At 59.5% G+C, this 18275-nt stretch overlaps 2 protein-coding genes across 2 annotated transcripts; both read left to right on the forward strand.

The window, feature by feature from the left end:
* Positions 1–3459: 3459 nt before the first annotated feature.
* On the forward strand, positions 3460–7200 carry PIGV (phosphatidylinositol glycan anchor biosynthesis class V). Its single transcript, XM_054395441.1, has 3 exons — positions 3460–3546; positions 4983–6137; positions 6889–7200. The coding sequence occupies exons 1-3, from the start codon at positions 3460–3462 to the stop codon at positions 7195–7197; spliced, it is 1551 nt and encodes a 516-aa protein (XP_054251416.1). The 3' UTR covers positions 7198–7200.
* An 863-nt stretch (positions 7201–8063) lies between these two features.
* Positions 8064–17172, forward strand: ZDHHC18 (zinc finger DHHC-type palmitoyltransferase 18). Its single transcript, XM_054395260.1, has 8 exons — positions 8064–8320; positions 11381–11541; positions 12064–12213; positions 12976–13113; positions 13547–13595; positions 13999–14101; positions 15533–15642; positions 16544–17172. The coding sequence occupies exons 1-8, from the start codon at positions 8064–8066 to the stop codon at positions 16659–16661; spliced, it is 1086 nt and encodes a 361-aa protein (XP_054251235.1). The 3' UTR covers positions 16662–17172.
* Positions 17173–18275: the final 1103 nt, after the last annotated feature.

Raw genomic sequence — 18275 nt, forward strand, 5'->3', positions numbered from 1 at the left:
ACGCTGCTGCGCGCGCAACGCCGGAAGAGGCGTGGCCGGAAGTGAATGCATGGGGCGGAGCGATGACGGCAGGATGGAGCCGGCGCGGGAGCCGCGCGCGGGGCACTCAGGTGGGGGTGGGGCGGGACCGCGCGCGCGCCGCGGGAGGGAGGAGCTGGTATCGCCCCGCCCCCTCCCTGCACCGGGGCACCGCCCCCAAGACCCCTCCCGTCCCGCCCCGAGGAGGGGCCGCGGCCAGGCCCGGGGGGACGCTGCGGGGGCCTCGTCGGTGTCCCGAGCCTTGGCCCCGGGCGGCCTTGGGGCACAGTGAGAGCCGGGAGGCGTCGAGCGGCCGCAGGCCTCGGCCCAGGGGGTCCTGCCCGGGCAGGGAGCTCGGGGCTGACGGCGGAGCGCGGCTCACGGATCCTCCTGCGAGCGGGAGCGGGACGGGCGTCGGCTGGGGGCTGGCGTTGCTTTCACGACCAGCCCTCTGAAAGGCCTCGGTGGTAGTGAGAGAAATCGAGAGCCAGGGCCCGAGGCTGCTGACAGCGACCAGGGCACGTCGGGCTGCCCGGGGTGAGCCCTTCGGTGCTCGAGGCGCGGGTCGGTCCCGCGTGGCCTGGAGGATCCGTGCTGGGATAACAAACAGCTGAGAACAGCTCCTCCTGAAGCCCCCTGCCGAGCACCGCACGGGCGATGGTTTAAGTGAAAGAGATTCAGACTGGAGAGAAGGAAGAAGCTTCTCACACTGAGCTGGGGAGGGCCCGGCCAGGGCTGCCCAGAGGGGTGGGAGCTGCCCCATGCCTGGCATCATCCCAGGGCAGGTTGTTGGGGCTCTGAGCAACCTGCTCTGGGTGGGGCTGTCCCTGCTGGCTGCAGGGGGTTGGGCTGGATAAGCTCTAAAGCTCCCTTTGTACCCAAACCATTCTGTGATGTTTTCAGTCATCGTCCAGCCCCTCAGCAAGTCACCTGCCTGTTTATCACCCAAGTGAGGGCAAACAATCCCCTTTCGGTCCATCTACACATCAGCTGCGCACCTGAAAGAAGCAGCAGGCACAGAGTGCGAGTCCCCAGCCCGTGCCCCAGCTCGGAGCCGGTACCCGGGCGAGAATGCTCCGTGGCGAGCGCCTGCTGCCACCGGGTGGTCATCGGCCCCCGCTGCACCGAGCGGGCCTGGCCGCATCCTGCTGCCGTTGCCATCCTCGTTCGCTGCCTGCATTCGCAGCCCTTTTTCAGCGCTGTTTGCAGTGCTCCGTTTGTGTCGGGGAGCAAAGGGAAGCGCGGAGCACGGCGAGGGAGACGTTGCGAGTTCATAGAATCAGAGAATGGTCTCGGCTGGCAAAGCTCTCTGAGAGCATCCAGCCCAAACCATCAGCCCAGCACCACCATGGCCACCCAACCCTGGCCCCAAGTGCCATGGCCACAGGTTTCCTGAACACCTCCAGGGATGGGGACTCCACCACCTCCTTGGGCAGCCTGTGCCAATCCCTGATCACTCTTGCAGCAATGAAATTTTTCCTAATCTCCAACCTAAAGCTCTCTAGGTGCTACTTGAGGCCATTTCCTCTCTAAAGCTCTCTAGGTGCTACTTGAGGCCATTTCCTCTCCTATCACCTGAGACTAAGGTGAAGAGACCAACCCCCACCTGGCTCCAGCCTCCTTTCAGGGAGCTGTAGAGAGCCATGAGGTCTCCCTTTAGCCTCATCCCGAGCTCCTTCAGCTGCTCCTCCCCAGCCCTGTTCTCCAGACCCTTCCCCAGCTTGGTTGCCCTTCTCTAGACCTCCAGTCCCTCACTGTTGTTGTGAGAGGCTCAAAACTGACCCTAGGACTCGAGGTGTGCCCTCACCAGTGCCCAGTCCAGGGGGACAATCCCTGCCCTGCTCCTGCTGGCCTCACTGTGGCTGATCCAGGCCAAGGATGCTGTTGAGAAGACTTTGCATCCTCTGCTGAAATGTTTTAAGCCACTTCTGCCTTTTGGTGGTCCTGCACCCATGCAAGTGCCCCTCTCAGAGCCATCCCAGCTCTGCCACCTCTTTCCCTGCCCGGAGGAGGGTTGTGGACTGCAGCTCTGCTGTTACAAGGTGTGCTGCTTCGTGACAGGAGCAGGCTTTTTAAAGCTGCTTTGCTGGGAGCTGCCTTGGCACATTCATGTTCACAGGAGGCTTTTTCCCTGCTTTTTTTTTTTTTTTCCCCAAACCATATTTAAAGCACCAGGATTTTTTAAATTATTTTGATTTTATTTCTGTGGTGCTTGAATAGGATTTGCAGCTGTGAAAGTGCTTTAATAGAATTTACAGCTGGGGCTGAAGTATCCCCTGCTTAAAATAACAGCACAGCTTGGTGAGGCAGGAGAATGTGCCTCCCACCAGTTGCTTTGTCTGTGGCTCTGAATGCTCTGGAGCAAGAGGAGAATATGAGCAACCCCCAAACTTTTGTATCTGGCTAAATAGGAAGAGTAATCCTGTGGGTAGGGACTGGAGCTATAAATGAACCTCTTTGGGGATGGATTTTGCTTTGCTGATCAGTTGCTTTCTGCTCCCTCCTGCAGTTTTGTTTTATTTTTTTAACCTGCCAGGTTTTGGGGGTTTGTTTTATTTTTCCTTCCCTCAGTAACATGGGAAGAGGAAAAGGGGTTTTGGGGGTCATTAGGTGCTTGGTTTGGGGATCTGAGACACTGGATCAGAAGGATGGCAGGTGGGAAGCAGGGCAAGGATGTGGTGTCACTGAGACCTAGCTGTGGGTCTCCTGGTGCTCAGCTGAGAAGCAGTTGGTGGCTGGGGAGCCAGCAGCAGGGCTGTGTTACCTCAGGGAGCTGCAGAGCAGCTACTGCCTGCCCTTGGTGGCTCTGGGCCAGTGGTTTTCATAGCTGGTGCCACAACCTCAATCTGGGATACACAGAGGAGAGAGCAGCGAGGCTCCACAGAGAGATTTCAGTCCTGCAGGTGAGGTTTGCAGGGAGGAGGTGGACAGGAGCCACCTCAGCATATGCAGCTCACTTGAGGGGCAGATGCCCTCCCTCCAGAGAGCTGGGCCCCTGCCAAAGCACTGGAGAGATGCAGGTGGTGAGCTTGGAGCAGTGGAATGTCACATCCTGGGGATGATGTCTGTGATCCATGGAGGGGTCAGGAGAGGCCTGGGATGTCCCTGCTGGCTGCAGGGGGTTGGACTGGATGACCTCTAAATGTTCTTTCCAACCCAACCCATTCCATGAATTTACAAACATAGCTGACACCAGAAATGCAGAATCACAGAATCTGGCTGGAAGAGACCTCAGAGACCTCCAAGCTCATGCAGCCCAACCTTGGAGCCAGCACTGCAGGGAAAGCACTAAACCATGTCCCTGAGCACCATGTCTGCAGGCTGCTTGAACACCCAAATACCTTTCTGTTTGTGCTCTCCCTTTATCAATTCAGGTTTCCAGAGCTGAAGGGAGAACTTCCCAGGCATCAGTGACCTACTGAGGCAACCTTCAAGCTGAGAATGGAGCTGTGGAGCTGGCAAGACCCCTGCCTCCAGGAGGTGGTGTGGTTTGCGCTGCGCTGCAGAGCTGTGACCCTTCTGCTGCAGGCAAGTCTCTGGTTCCCAAGGCAAGGATGCTGCAGGGGCTGTTATCTGCTGCCCCATGGCCTCTCTTCAGCATTACCTTGGGCACCAAGAGCTGGGTGTTTCTGCTTGACCAGAGAACCTTTGGAGAACCACAGGCCAGCTGAATCCAGGCAGTGAAACTGCAGTGCCCCTGCCGGCACGCTGCTGGTGTAGGAGGCTGCTTTGGCAGCACCAGAGGCTGGAGGCTGTTTATGGGCAGGAGAGGGGATGAGAGGAGTGAAGGGACTGGAGAACAGGGCTGGGGAGGAGCAGCTGAGGGAGCTGGGGGTGTTCAGCCTGGAGAAAAGGAGGCTGGAGGAGACCTCATTGCTCTCTACAGCTCCCTGAGAGGAGGCTGGAGCCAGGTAGAAGTTGGTCTCTTCTCCCAAGGAACAAACAATAGGACAAGAGGAAATGGCCTCAAGTTGCACCAGGGGAGGTTTAGGTTGGACATGAGGAACAATTTCTTCTCTAAAAGGGTTGTCAAGCCCTGGCCCGGGCTGCCCAGGGCAGTGGTGGTGTCTTCATCCCTGGAGGAGTTTCAGAGTCATGCAGGTGTGGTGCTGAGGGCCATGGTTTGGTGGTGCCCTGGCAGTTCATGGCTGGACTGGGTGACCTGAAAGGTCTCTTCCAATCTAAGCAATTCTGTGATTCTAGGAGGAGCAACAATCTCCTGCTGCATACTCCTCCCAGGTCTCATTTCCAGAGCCATCCTCTCTGTGTGCTGAGACCATCAACAAAGAGTCCATCTGCAGCCATGGCCCTCCTGAAGCAGCACCAGCCTGGGGAGGCTGCTCAGCAGCAGACAGCTGGCAGTGGTGGCAGCCCCTGAAAGCCTTGGTGTCAGAAATGCCAGCGGCCTGCACGCAGCAGATGTGAAGTTCATGGCCAGGCAGCAGCTCTGGGGAGCTTTTAGTCTCAATTTGTTCAGTCTTTGCCTCTTCTCCTTTCCCTGCCAATGCTGAATTCATGGCAGGGGGACTCGTCCCAGCCTGCGTTGGTTGAGTACAAAACTTGGCTCTGGAGCTTGGGGGTTTTAAACATCTTTTCCTTTGGAATTACATCTTCTCCCTTCCCTTCCCTTCCCTTCCCTTCCCTTCCCTTCCCTTCCCTTCCCTTCCCTTCCCTTCCCTTCCCTTCCCTTCCCTTCCCTTCCCTTCCCTTCCCTTCCCTTCCCTTCCCTTCCCTTCCCTTCCCTTCCCTTCCCTTCCCTTCCCTTCCCTTCCCTTCCCTTCCCTTCCCTTCCCTTCCCTTCCCTTCCCTTCCCTTCCCTTCCCTTCCCTTCCCTTCCCTTCCCTTCCCTTCCCTTCCCTTCCCTCTTCTCCCCTTTGAAGCTCAGGATTTCTCCTCCTGCTTGCAGTCCTCGGTAGGTTCCAAGAGGATCTCTGCTGACCTTCCACCCTCCCTTCTCTCTCCAGGCTCTCTTTAACCTCCTGATCCCGGATCACGCCGCGGATGCCTTCTCTCCGCCGCGGCTGGCAGAGGCTGGCCCGTGGGACGCGGTGGTGGAGCGGCTGCTGGGGGGTCTGTCGCGCTGGGACGCGGAGCATTTCCTCTTCATCGCGGAGCGCGGGTACCTGTTCGAGCACAACTTCGCCTTCCTGCCGCTCTACCCCCTGAGCCTGCGCGCCGTGGCCGGGGGGCTGCTGTGGCCCCTGGGGCGCCTGCTGCGGGCTCGCAGCCTCCTGCTGCTGGCCGCGGCGCTGCTCAGCTCCCTCTGCTCCGTGCTGGCCGCCGCTGCGCTCTACGAGCTGGGCCGAGCCGTGCTGCGGCGCCGCAGGGAGGCATTCCTGGCGGCGCTGCTCTTCTCGCTCAGCCCTGCCAGCGTGTTCCTGGCCGCTGCCTACTCGGAGAGCATGTTTGCCTGCCTGGCCTTCGGTGCCATGTGGCAGCTGGAGCGGGGGCACGGCTGGCACAGCGGAATGCTCTTCTGCCTGGCCTCCGGGGTGCGAGCCAACGGGGTGCTGAACGCAGGCTTCTTCCTCTACTCCCGCGGGAAGAGCTTTGCCCTCCGGCTGCAGGCGGGGCCGAGACCCCTAAGGCAGCTCCCTCCGTTGTGGAAGCAGCTCCTCAGCCTGGCGTCCGCAGCGGTTCTGACGTGTGCTGGCATTTTCCTGCCTTTTGCGCTGTTTCAGTTTTATGCCTACCTGAGGTTCTGTGAGGCTGGTCCCGCCCCGGAGCCCAGCGTTCCCCAGCCGCTGGTGCAGCTGGCTCGGGACAGAGGCTATCGCCTGGCAGCCACGGTGGGGGTGAAGCCTCCTTGGTGCTCCTATCGCTTCCCCGTGGTCTATTCCTACATCCAAGACTCTTACTGGGACGTGGGCTTTCTGAGGTATTTCAAGCTCAGGCAGATACCCAACTTCTTGCTTGCTTTGCCTGTCACCCTGCTGGGCTCCTGGGCTGCCTGGACCTACGTCGCCGCAAACCCCTGGCACTGCCTGACTCTTGGTCTAGAGAGAAGAAAGAGTGAAGAGGAAAAACCCAGAGCTGGGTTTTGCTGCCCTGCTGTCTTCGTCTACATGGTCCACGCCACAGTCCTGCTGCTGTTTGGGTTCCTCTGCATGCACGTGCAGGTAGGACCTTCACAGCAGCACACAGGAGTGGTGATAGGGACAGGGGCAGCCTGGGGCTGTTCCAGCTGCATGGGTTGTGCAACCCCAAAGCTTTCCCTTTCCTTCTTTGGAGCTACTTCTACAGAGGGTTTCCAAAGCTCAGCTTTAGTTCCACTGCTCAGCTGGAGGGTTCCTGAAGAGAGGGTGCCAGGTGCTCAGTGTGGCAAGGACACCAAGATAGAGATCAAAGGGTCCAGATGGTGCTTGGTGGTGTTTGATGTGTGCTTAAGGCCAGGCTGGCCAAGCCCTGCTCCTGAGCTGTTGGAGGATGAGGGTTCTGGGTCATTGTCATTTGTGCTGAGCTTAATGGATGGCAGCAAAATGATCCAGAACCTGTCACTGCACCCCAGAAGTGTGTGAAGGTCTTCTGTAGGACACAGTGAGTGGCACCAAAGGTTGGAGGTCCCAGTAAAAAATAATTGAATGGTGACATTCAAATCTCCCCTGAAGCTGCTGCCCGTGCCCAGCCCCTGAGCTGGGTGGTGACAAGGATGTCATTGAGATGGTGACAGTTGTCCAGTACCTGGGGACCACTTGGCTGTGTACACCACAGAGCAGGAGGAGCTGGAAGGTGTTTCAGTGTCATAAATCCTGGGGCCATGTCCCTGTCCCCTTCACCAGCAGTGTGAGGCAGCAGATGGCTCCTCTGTGCCTTGGGAGCTGGGCTGGGCACTGCTGGCCAATTGACCTGATCTTTGCCCACCCTCCTCAGGTGCTGACTCGGTTCCTTGGCTCCTCCTCTCCCATCCTGTACTGGTTCTGTGCTCACCTGCTTCAGGAACACGAACCCTTGCTCCAGAGCGAAGGGACAGATGACCAAACTGTGGCACCTCGCTCTGAGAAGTCTCTTCTAGCTTCATCTCCTGGTTCCTGTGGGAGAGGGATGTCTGAAAACCCCTTGGTGAGGCTGCTGATGAACTACAGGTTAATGACCCCCCTGAGCAGATGCCTCCTTGGATTCTTCCTGTCCTACTGGCTACTGGGACTGATCCTGCACTGCAACTTCTGGCCATGGACGTAACAAGGGGAGGCGGTGGTGCAGAGGGGTGGTGGGGCAGAAGCAGTGCTCAGAACTGAAACTCTTTGTGGAAGCCTGACATGGTGTAATGGTGCTGCCCAGGGCAGTGGTGGAGTCCCCATCCCTAGAAGGCCTTCGAAGCTGTGGAATCATAGAATCATAGAATCAAGAAGTCTGGAAGAAACCTCAAAGATCATCGAGTCCAACCTGTCACCCTAAACCTCACGACTATCTAAACCATGGCACCAAGTGCCACGTCCAATCCCCTCTTGAACACCTCCAGGGATGGTGACTCCACTACCTCCCTGGGCAGCACATTCCAATGGCCAACCACTCTCTCTGTGAAGAACTTTCTCCTCACCTCCAGCCTAAACCTCCCCTGGCACAGCTTGAGACTGTGTGCCATGGTTCAGTGGTGACCTGGCAGCGCTGGGTTGAGGGTTGGATGAACTTAAAGGTCTCTTACCACCAGAAGGATTCTGTCACTCTCTGACTCTCTGAGCCGCTTGGTCCTCTTTGGTCCCTTCCCTAGCGCTTGTTTCAGGGCAGCCCTGGGGGCACTCATGGGGCCGGGCTGGGGACAGGACCTGACTGCGGCCGCACCTGTGGGGACAGCGGTGTCAGCACCGCCGCGTCCCCAGTAAACACCGGGCGGGGAGTCGGGGGTCACCCATGGGCTCCCGGGAGGGCGCAGCGCCCGGCGGGGCCGGCAGGGGGCGCGCACGGAGGCGGCGGGGCGGAGCGAGGCGCGGCGGGGCCGGCAGGGGGCGCGGGACGGAGCGGGGCCGGTAGGGGGCGCGGGGCGGACACGTCGCGGGGCTCGGGGCGGGGCTCTGGGCCGGGCCGGGCCGGGCCGGGCGCTGAGCGCCATGAAGGACTGCGAGTACCGGCAGATCCCGCCCGGGGTAGCGGTCCCGGCACCCGGTACGGTCACTTCGCCGCCTCCGTTACCCACCGGCTCGGAACGGCCCAGCGCGGCCCGGCGTCCCCGGCGGAAGTGGGAGGTGTTCCCGGGCCGCAACCGCTTCTACTGCGGCGGCCGCCTCATGCTGGCGAGGCACAGCGGCGTCTTCGTTCTCACGCTCGGCCTCATCCTGGCCACCAGTGGCCTCTTCTTCGCCTTCGAGTGAGTCTGCGCTGCCGGGCGGGGGGCTGCGGGCACCGCCCCGGGAGCTGCTGGCACCGGGGGTGGCCCTCTGGTGTGAGTCCCCGCGGGGTGTGTGTCCCCTTCCTGCCGGGGGTCCCTATGGCGTCCTCTCCCCTCCGTGCTTGAGGCTTGTCTGGTGGCTGCCCCCACCCCGTGCTGGGGGTCCCTCTGCTGTGTCCCCGCTCCGTGCATGGGATCCCGCAGGGGTCTCATGAGCAACTCTTGTCCCCCTCCTTTTGGGCGGCCCTGGGGTAGCTGGCATCCCAGCTGCACCCTCATGGTGGGAGGCAGGTGGGCTGTCGCGCCCCCCATAGGACCCCTGATATCCTCACCTTCTCCCCACTGCCCCCTGCAAGGCATTCTCCCTCTGCACGGTCCCCAGACCCGCTTCACAGGCTTCCACTTTGCCGGGTGGCCCCGGACCTTGTTTGCTGAGTCTGGCCCTGGGAAGAAGTTTAACAACGTCCCAGGATCCTTCCCTGGCCTCTGAATCCTCTCCCGAATCTCCCCTCCTGATACCGAGGAGAGAACTGGTCCAGAACTACAGCCAGGAGACCCCCAGGACTGGGGGCTTGGTCCATGGAGGCAGCAGTGGTGCTTCTGTTAAAGGGGCTCGAGAAATGGTGAAATGCTTTGGGGTCTCCACTCAGGGGTCTTCACTGCAGCTCTGTCCCCATTGTGCAGTGTCTGGGCAAGAGGGAGCTGCATCCCCCCCAGACCCCTTTGTTTTAGGAAGCTTCTGTGCCCCGAGGGAGGGGAGAGCCAGGAGCCCCCGGTGTGTCCTGTGCTGCCCAGAGGAGCTGAGGTGGGTTGCTGCCATCTCTCAGGGCCGCTGCCCTCCTGCCTTTGTCTCGGGAGGGAGCTTGGTTTTGCTGTGGGAAGCTTCGGGGTCATGCCTGCCTTGGGATCATCCCTGCGAGCCTCAGAGCAAAGCTGCCCAGAGCTGCTGACAGGAGATGAAGGCATCTGATGGGATTAGAGCTTCTGCAAAGTCAGATGAGCTGAGAGGGGCAGGCAGCTGCGGGAGGCAGTCACAGCATCCTGCCACAGCAGCTCCTGTCCTGCTGTCCTCTGTACCTCCCTGGCAGCTCTCTCTGCTGTGTCTGAAGCTAACGGGCAGCACAGGGACTGCTTTGTGCAGGGCCAGGCAGAGGACATCTGCTGTGCCCTCCCTCCTTGCCTAGTCACTCGTTCTTGCTTGAAGGTGCCCTGGGGCTTTCCCAGTTGGTATTTTAGCAGCCTGTTCTGGTGAGGGTTTGCTGCATGCAGAGCAAATGCCTCTTGCCTCTGCACTGCACTTCTGTAGGGCAGCTGCTTGGAGCCTAAGGGAGGGAAAGTGAGGGCCAGAGATTCTCCTGCAAAAGGGGTGGCAGCAAGCTCACATCTCTCATGAAGAATCTCTTGGAGAGGGTCGAGGGAAGGCCACCAAGATGATCAGAGGGCTGGAGCACCTCTTCTGCAAGGACAGGCTGGGAGAGTTGGGGCTGTTTATTCTGGAGAAGAGAAGGCTCTGAGACCTTAGAGCAGCCTTCCAGTACCTGAAGGGAGGTATAGGAGAGCTGAGGAGGGACTTTTGAGAAGAACCCCTAAGGACAGGGGACAGTGGTTTGAAACTGGAGCAGGGTGGATTTAGGTTGACTTTAGGGAGAAAGTCTTTAGAGTGAAGGTGGGGAGACACTGGAAGAGGCTGCCCAGGGAGGCTGTGGATGTCCCCTCGTTGGAGGTGTTCAGGCTCAGGCTGGATGAGGCCTTGAGCTACCTGGGTTGGTGGGAGTTGTCCCTGCCCATGGCAGGGGTTTGGAACTGGATGGTCTTTAAGATCCCTTCCAACCCAACCTGTTCTGTAGTTCAGTGGTTCCAGAGACCTTTCTGTCCCTCTGGCAGGGACTCAGGGGCTCAGCAGCAGCATTGGGCTCAGGCTGGAGAGGTTTTGTTGCTTGGTGGCTGCTTTGTTCTGGGCAGCTGAGCTGCAGAGCTGAAACAAAAGTTGCTTAATCCTCTCATACGGCCTTGCAGCGCAGCCGCCCAGCCCGCGGGGTTCCAGCAGCCTTCCTGCCTGCTCTCTGCTCCGGGTGCTTAGTGCTGCTCAGAATAGCAAATCCCTCTGCAGAGCCGGGACAGGAGGCTCTGCAGCTCCACACCACGCACAGCTCTGCTCCTCAGACACCTTCTGCCACTCTGCTGCCAGCACTGGAGCTGCCCTGCTCTGCAGGTCCCCATCTGTGCAAACACAGCCCCAGGCCATGCTGCAGCAAGCCCAGGAGCAGCCATCATCTGCTTGGATGCCTGGTGGCTTGTCACAGCAGAGTCAGTGCTGGAAGGTGTCCCCAGCCAAACATCTGGCACAGGATGAAGGGCACAGGGGTCAGCCAGAGACAGCAGAGCTGTGCTGGATCCAAGCCAGGCTCCCTCTCAGCTTCCCACGCTGGACCAAAAGGGGTCAGCGCCACACTGCTCTGATCCCTGTGAGCCTGGGCTGTTCCTCCTTGTGTTCTTGATGCTGCTCTTGCAGAAGGTGACCGTGCTCTGGGGTAGCTGAAAAGTGATTCTGGGACTCCAGGAGGGCAAAGTGGTTGTGTACAGGGACTTGTATGGGCATCTGCAGCAACCTGGGCTGGTGGGAGGCGTCCCTTGGACATTAGGAAGAAGCTCTTTACTCTGGGGGTGGTGAGGCGCTGGAGCAGGTTGCCTGGAGAAGTTGTGGAGGTCTCATCCCTGGAAGTGTTTAAGACCAGATTGGATGAGGCCTTGAGCAACCTGGGCTAGCAGGAGGTGTCCCTATCCATGGCAAGGGGTTGGGACTGGATGATCTTTAAGGTCTTTTCCAACCCAACCCATTCCATGGTTCAAGATCTTTGTGCCACAGGCCTGGTCTTCCCAGTGCCACTCCAGTGTTTTCTGGGCTGGCTCTTGCTGTTCCAAAGGTCTCTGCAGAGCAGCAGTGCTTCCCCCCAGCATGCGGGGACAGTGCAGAGTGTCACAGCTGCTCACTGCAGCAGCCAAGGTGGGTAACAGTGGTGTTGTATTTTCTTTTACCAGCTGCCCCTTCCTTGCCAGTCACCTCACCTTGGCCATCCCCATCATTGCAGCCGTCCTCTTCTTCTTCGTCATCAGCTGCCTGCTGCAGACCAGCTTCCGAGACCCAGGGATCCTGCCCAGAGCCACCCCCAGTGAGGCTGCAGACCTGGAGAAGCGAATCGGTGAGAGCTGAGATCATGGAATGGTTTGGGTTGGAAGGGACCTTGAAGACCATCCAGTTCCAATCCCCTGCCATGGGAAGGGACACCTCCCACCAGGCCAGGCCTCATCCAGCCTGATCTTAGACACTTCCAGGAATCCATAGTGTGGGGGGTGGGACACTGGAGCAGGTTGCTCAGGGTGTCCTGTCCCTGGAGGTGTTCGGGACCAGGCTGGATGAGGTCTTGAGCAACCTGGGCTGGTGGAGATGTCCCTGCCCATGGCAGGGGGTTGGAGCTGGATGAGATTTAAGGTGCCTTCCAACCCAACCCATTCTGTGACTCTTTGTCACACTCAAAGCCTCCCTGGAGGAGCTGAGAGGTGCTCGCTGTCCTCCCCTGCCATGATGGAGATGAGCATCCCCTGACCTCCCCAGCAGGAGAGCAGGAGCCAGTCCCTTCCCTTGGCAGGAGGCAGCTGGGGGTGACGAGCCAGGGCTAGGGCTTGCCCTGCAGCAGTCTGACTGTGCCCTCCTTGCCTTGCAGACAGCATGGGCACCTCCACATACCGCCCTCCCGCCCGCACCATGGAGGTGGTGATCAACAAGTACGTGGTGAAGCTCAAGTACTGCTACACCTGCAGGATGTTCCGGCCGCCGCGCACCTCCCACTGCAGCGTCTGCGACAACTGCGTGGGTGAGCGCCCCCTGCCGCCCGGCCCCTGCCGCCCGACCCCGGCCCCGGCCCCGGCCCCGGCCCCGGCCCCGGCCCCGGCCCCCGCCGCCCCCTCCCTGGAGGTGTTCAAGGCCAGGCTGCATGAGCAACCTGGGCTGGTGGAGGTGTCCCTGCTCATGGCAGGGGGTTGGGACTGGATGATCTTCAAAACCCTTCCAGCCCAGCCCAGTGAGGCAGCTGTAGGGGGTGGGCAGGGAGGATTCTAGCACAGCCTGGCTGCTCTGGAACAGCTTCAGCTGGCAGCAGGGTGGCCTTTGATTTAGGGATATGCCCTGAGAGTTTCCCTCTTGTGCAGCTGCTCCTGGTGCTGGATGGCACCTGGCCAGGGTTCTCAGGCAGGTCCTGTGCTTTGAGAGGTTTCTTTTTGTGACTTTGACAGCGATTTTTCTGCCCAGAGGAAGCTGCTGTGCAGAAAGACAGCAGCCCTGCTGTGAGCACACACCCAGGGCTGCTGCTGCAGGAGCTGCTGCCTTTCCCCTGCTGTCTTTCACTTTTAGTCATGGCAGATGTCACCAGTCACAGGCTGCTGTGTAGCAGGGTTTGGTGAGAGGAAAGGTTTGGCCTTTGATGCCCTTTGATGCTAAAAGCAGGCATGTGGGCAGGTGGCACAGCTCTGCTGACCTTCTGCTGCTCTCAGGCTGCTGGGTGTGCAGCCCTCAGGTTTGGGTTCTCTGATAAGGTTTCAAGGCAGCAAGAGTCCTCACCATGGCCTTTTTGTTTCAGAGAGGTTTGATCACCACTGCCCCTGGGTGGGCAACTGCGTGGGGAAGCGCAACTATCGCTACTTCTATGCCTTCATCCTCTCCCTCTCCTTCCTGACCGCCTTCATCTTCGCCTGCGTCGTCACCCACCTCACCCTGCGTGAGTACCAGGGCTCCTGGCAGCCCCGGTGCCCTGCTCCTGGCAGCCCCTGTGCCCTGCTCCTGGCCACAGGAAGCACTGGGTCCCTCCTGCTGGGCTGAGCGTGGCAAGAGGCTGACTGGTTCCTCCCAGGCTTTTCCATGCAAGTGTCCTGAATAAGTCAGGTCTCAGACCACAGGGCCCTGCAGATTCACCCTGCACCTCCCTGCAGAGAGAGCTGCTGCCTGGCTTAGCTCTGCGGAGCAGGGGAGCTGCTGGGTGCAGCTGCTCTTCACCCTGGCAGCCCCAAACCTCCCCCAGCTCTGTCTGCAGGCTGCAGGTGTTCCTCAGGCAGACCCCTGTGGCCTGCAGCAGGGTGGCTGCCTGATGGGGGGCCAAGTGCTGGCTGGGGGTGCCAGGCTGATGCTGTTCCTTCTCCTGTTCTGCTTTGCAGGCTCTCAGAGGGATGGGTTCCTCACCACCCTGAAGACAACACCTGCAAGATATCCTTCTGGTGCCATCAGCTGCTCAGCCTGGCAGGCAGTGGTGCTGCCACACTGACCATGCAGCTCTTTGCAGGGCCCCCCTGGTGTCCCTTCACCCCTGGTGTCCTTTCACCACTTGGTTCAGTCCCCAGGCAGGGGACAGGCATCTCTTCACCAGACTGGGCAGACCTTTAGCTCACCACCAGGGGCTGAGGGTGGCTGACAGATTTGTTTCCCAGTTTAGGAGGAGAGGGAAGTGCAGGGGCAGGCTGTACCTGGCTGGGTGCCTGCAGAGTGGGGCAGGGCATGGGAAGCTGGCTGGGATGCTGGGGTGGCCCCAGGGTGTGTAGGCACAGGGCAGAGCTGCCCAGGCAGTGCTGCTCTCCTTGCAGGGTGGTTCTGTTCCTTGACTGTGTTGCACTGTGCTGGAGTTGGTGATTTGCTTTTTCTCAGTCTGGTCTATTCTGGGCCTCTCAGGTTTTCACACTTACTTAGTGGCCTCCAACCTGACGACCAATGAAGATGTGAGTACTGTGCCCCCTGGCACCCTGCAGGGCTGGCCCTGCTCCCTCCTGGGCTGTGGAGGGCATTCCTGGCTGCCTGCCTCAGTGCAGTATCTCAGTGCTGCCTGCACTGCCTGCCTCTGGTAAGGCACTGCTGAGCCAGCAGCCCCTGCCCAGGCTGTTGAGGCTGTGGATTTTGGTTGCTGAGCAGGGGAGGAGACAGTGCCACACGTGGTGCTTGGCAGTGCCAGGCTCTGGGGTCACACACTGCAGTGTCTGAAAGGGGTTTCCAGCCTGTTTGTGACTTTGCTTAAAATTAGGTCTTCTGAGGTTAAAGCCAGCAGGCTGGCCCCAGAGGTGCCTTTGGGTGTTAGCCTGGGACGTGGTGCTGTGAGTTCAGCAGCTCACAGAACCACAACCTTCCCCTGAGAGCCTGGGCAGGTCTCCTGCTCTGTTGGTTCCTCATCTCTAAGAAGCAAATCATCTACAGACACCTCCTGAAAGCCACCTCGAGCCTGGGTGCCTGCAGTCTCCAGGGCCAAATGAGTGCCCTGAGCAGGGCAGGATCTGTTTGATCCCTGGATTCAAAGTACACTCTCCTGGCCAGGAGTCTCTGGGATCCTTGCTGGCAGCTCCTGGCACTGCAGAGAGCACTTCTGCAGCCCTTTTTTGTTTGGGGTGGTTTGGGTTTTTTTACCTGTTTTCCCCTCCCCTTTCCACTTTTCTGTTCTGTTCAGAGCTGTGCTTAGACCTGCTCCAGGCCACCTAAGTGAAGCTCCTGGAGGTTGCAGCCCAGAACTGAGAGCAGCAGAGGCCTCTTGCCTCTCTGTGCTGCCCATGTGTCAGCTTTGTGCTGCAAGTGGGGAGAGGAAGTAAAAACAAAAGGAGGAAATGCCCTGGGGAATGGCTGGCTGCAGCCAGGAGCCTGAGGTACAGCATCTGCTGCCCACTGCTGTGTGCCCAGCTTGGGGTGAGCAGGGCTCTGAAACCAGAGCCCCAGCAACAGCTGCCCAGGGGGGAGATGGGGAAGCTGCTTCCTCCCAGTGCAGCACAGCCTGGGGATCCCCTGCTTGGCTGTGCAGCCTGAGGAGCTCAGGAGGGCTGTGAGCTGGAGCCCTGCCCTGCTGAGCTCTCAGCCTAGGAGAGAGCACGAGGAGGAGGAGGCTGCTGCTGCAGGTGGTGCAGCACTGAGGGTGCCCAGCTCTGGGGCTCTCTGGCTGCAAGGCTGACCCTGGCAGAAGCAGGAACAGCTCTTTGCTGTCTCCTTTGGCTGCCCTTCTGCAGCTGTGCTGCTTGTCAGAGCAAAGAGAGGAGGGGGCTTGCAGCAAGAGGAGCCTTCAGCAAGGATTCAGCCACCCCAGCAGCAAGGATTTGAACCCAGGCCATTGCTGTGGAGTTCCTCCACTGCTACATCTCTCCTGCCTCACTCCCTGCTTGTGCTTTGTCTTTCAGATCAAAGGGTCCTGGTCGAGTAAGAGGGGCTCAGAGTTTGCCAATCCCTACAGCCATAAGAGCATCCTCACAAACTGCTGTGCAGTGCTGTGTGGACCTTTCCATCCCAGGTAGGAGCCTTTGACCCCCAGGGTGCTGGGACCTGCATCCTGCTCTGAGAGAGGCCTTGGAAGGGAGACATTTGTGAGAGCTCAGGGAGGCTGAGTCAGCACAAACACCTCTGCCTCCATGGTGAGGAGGAAACAGCTTCCAGCCCCTGCAGAGATTGCTGCTTCTCAAGCTTGAGCTTGATGAGTTCCAGACACAGAATCATGGAATGGTTTGGGTGAGAAGGGACCTTTGAAGGTCATCTAATCCAACCCCCAACTAGAGCAGGTTGCTCCAGAGCTCCATCAAGCTTGAGAGCAGGCCCAGGAATGAGAGTGAGCCACAGCAGCCCCAGCTGCACAGCCTGGGACACCCTCCCCTGCTGCTCTGTGACACCAAGAGCTGCACAGAAATCCCAGCTGGATCCACACCCCCAAAAAAGGGATCCCCACATGCCCTGGGACAAGCTGAGAGCCCCAGGCCAGCAGTGCAGGCCCTCAGCTGCTGCAGCCAGGCTGCCTCTGCCCTCTGCCCCCAGGCTTTGTGTTGGGTCTGGAGGTGCTGCACCAGGGCTGGCCTGCAGAGGTGGTCAGGCTGTGGGTTCAGGGAGCTGAGCTGTGCCCTGGGAGCTGTGGCACACCAGTGCTTCCCTCCAGCTCTTTCCCCTCTCCTTGTTTTCCTGTTGTGAAGCTTTTCTCCAGCTCCCATTTGGGTTTGTGGTGACCCAAAGCCATTAAGTGCCTGGAGGCTGTTTGGTGGCTTTGTGAGGCAGCTCTGTGGTTTGTCTGGTGGGCAGGAAGCTGCCACCCAGCAGCTCCAGCTGATGCTCTGGTTAGCAGCTCCCACAGGAGAGCCCTCTGGCTTCTACCAAGGCTCCATCTCCTGAGCTCCTCTGCCTTGCATCCTTCCCCTCCTGTTTTGCAGTTTGATAGACAGAAGAGGATTCATCCAGCCCGAGGCCGGAACCCCGTCCAGCCCCAAGAGTGAAATCCCTTCCTTTGGAGCCAAAACTGACACCAGCATGGTAGGAGGCATCCCCTAGCAGTGCTGTGATGTAGCCCAGTGCCTGCTGTGCCTGCACCTCTCTCCAGCCAGTACCTTCCCCTCCTCCCATCTCCTTGGCCTCAGGTGGGACAGATCCAGAGCTGCCAAAGACTCAGCTGAGCCATTTGTTGCCTTTTTTCATTATTTATTTATTCTTTTCTGTTCATTTGTTTCACTGTGATGTGGTCTGCTTGGACTCCTGCCTGATGGAGGCCAACAGCATGAGACCCTCAGACTGGTGCAGAAAACAGAGGGTCCCTGCTGCACCTCGGGGACCAAATGGGTTTGGGGAGCCAGCAGACCTCTGAGCCTGCAGTGTCTGCTCCAGGGGGTCACTGCCTTTCTGAGCTGGGCCAAGGGTGGGGGACTGGGAAGTGGGTCCCAGCCTGAGCTGGGCTCTCACATCTCAGCCTGTGGGCTGGTGGAGCTGTAGGGTCCCTGTGTCCCTCTTAATCTCCATGGACACATTGTGCTGGCATGGGAGGGCTGCTCTGCCTCTCCATGGCCACTGCGGGAGCAGCTTTGCTTTCCCAGAAGCTGTTGTGGCTGCTCAGCTGGGAGGGCTCCCAGTGGAGGTGGAAGCCAGCTAGGTGTGCCAGCTGCTGGTGACCTGTGTCCTGGTCACCAGGGAGGTGCTTGGTTTGGCCTTGCCAGCCTGTGAGCCAGGAGCTGAATGGGGAAGCAGCAGCAGACAGTGTTGTGTGGCCCTCAGCTCCAGATGCTGCTTGGCAGGGCTGCAGTTGTTGGATTGGGGAACCTTTGCCTGCTGTGAATCCCTGGGGGTCACCCCCTTGCCAGGTGGGGTTTGACAGAGGGAGCAGCCAGTGGGAGATCGGGAGATGTCCTGTGTGGGGGAGGCCAAAAAGCATCAGAGAAGCCTGTGAACCCCTGGGGGTCACCCCTGCCCAGGTGAAGTTTCACAGAGAGCAGGTGCTGGAGTCTGAGTTCCTGGCTGGCAGATGAGAGCAGAGCTGTCCCCAGCACCTTGGGAGCAGTGCCCTGGTGCCTGCCTCATGCACCAGCATCACTCTGTGCCTGCAGCAGCACAGCAGAGCCAGCTCTGTGCCACAGAGAGCTCAGGGGACAGTCACAGACCTGTGGGCAATACTTGAATCAAGTTATTAAAGCTGCTGGCTGCTTTTGCACAATCTCTGGGTGGGGTTTCTGCTCTGTAGGTTTTCTGCTTGGTGCAGGTGGTGCTGTGCATGTTGGCACCAGGGCAGAGAGTGTGCTTGGTGTCAGGATGCCCACTTAGGTTTCCCCATGGGTCAGACAGGTCTGTTCCAGCCTCAGGCAGAGGCAGCACATTTCTGGGGGCAGCCTGTCCCCACTGAAGTCACCAGCATGGTGCTTTGCACACCAGGGGGGACCACTGCAGACTCTGCCCAGCTTTGGGGCATGCAGGGCACTGGCAGTGGCAAGAGGCTCCCCTGGGCTGCAGGGCCACCAGCTCTGCATGCCTTGGTGAGGAGCTGAGAGCATGCTGCTGGCTGCGGAATTGCTGCTGGATCCCAGCAGATGGCCCTCACCACCCAGCAGCTCCAGCAGCCAGCCCAGGGCTCTGTGCCATCTCAGGGGCCAGGTGCCCCTGCTGCATCCAGAGAGCCTGCCC

This window comes from Indicator indicator, chromosome 33 (assembly GCF_027791375.1).
Source record: "Indicator indicator isolate 239-I01 chromosome 33, UM_Iind_1.1, whole genome shotgun sequence".
NCBI lineage: Eukaryota > Metazoa > Chordata > Aves > Piciformes > Indicatoridae > Indicator > Indicator indicator.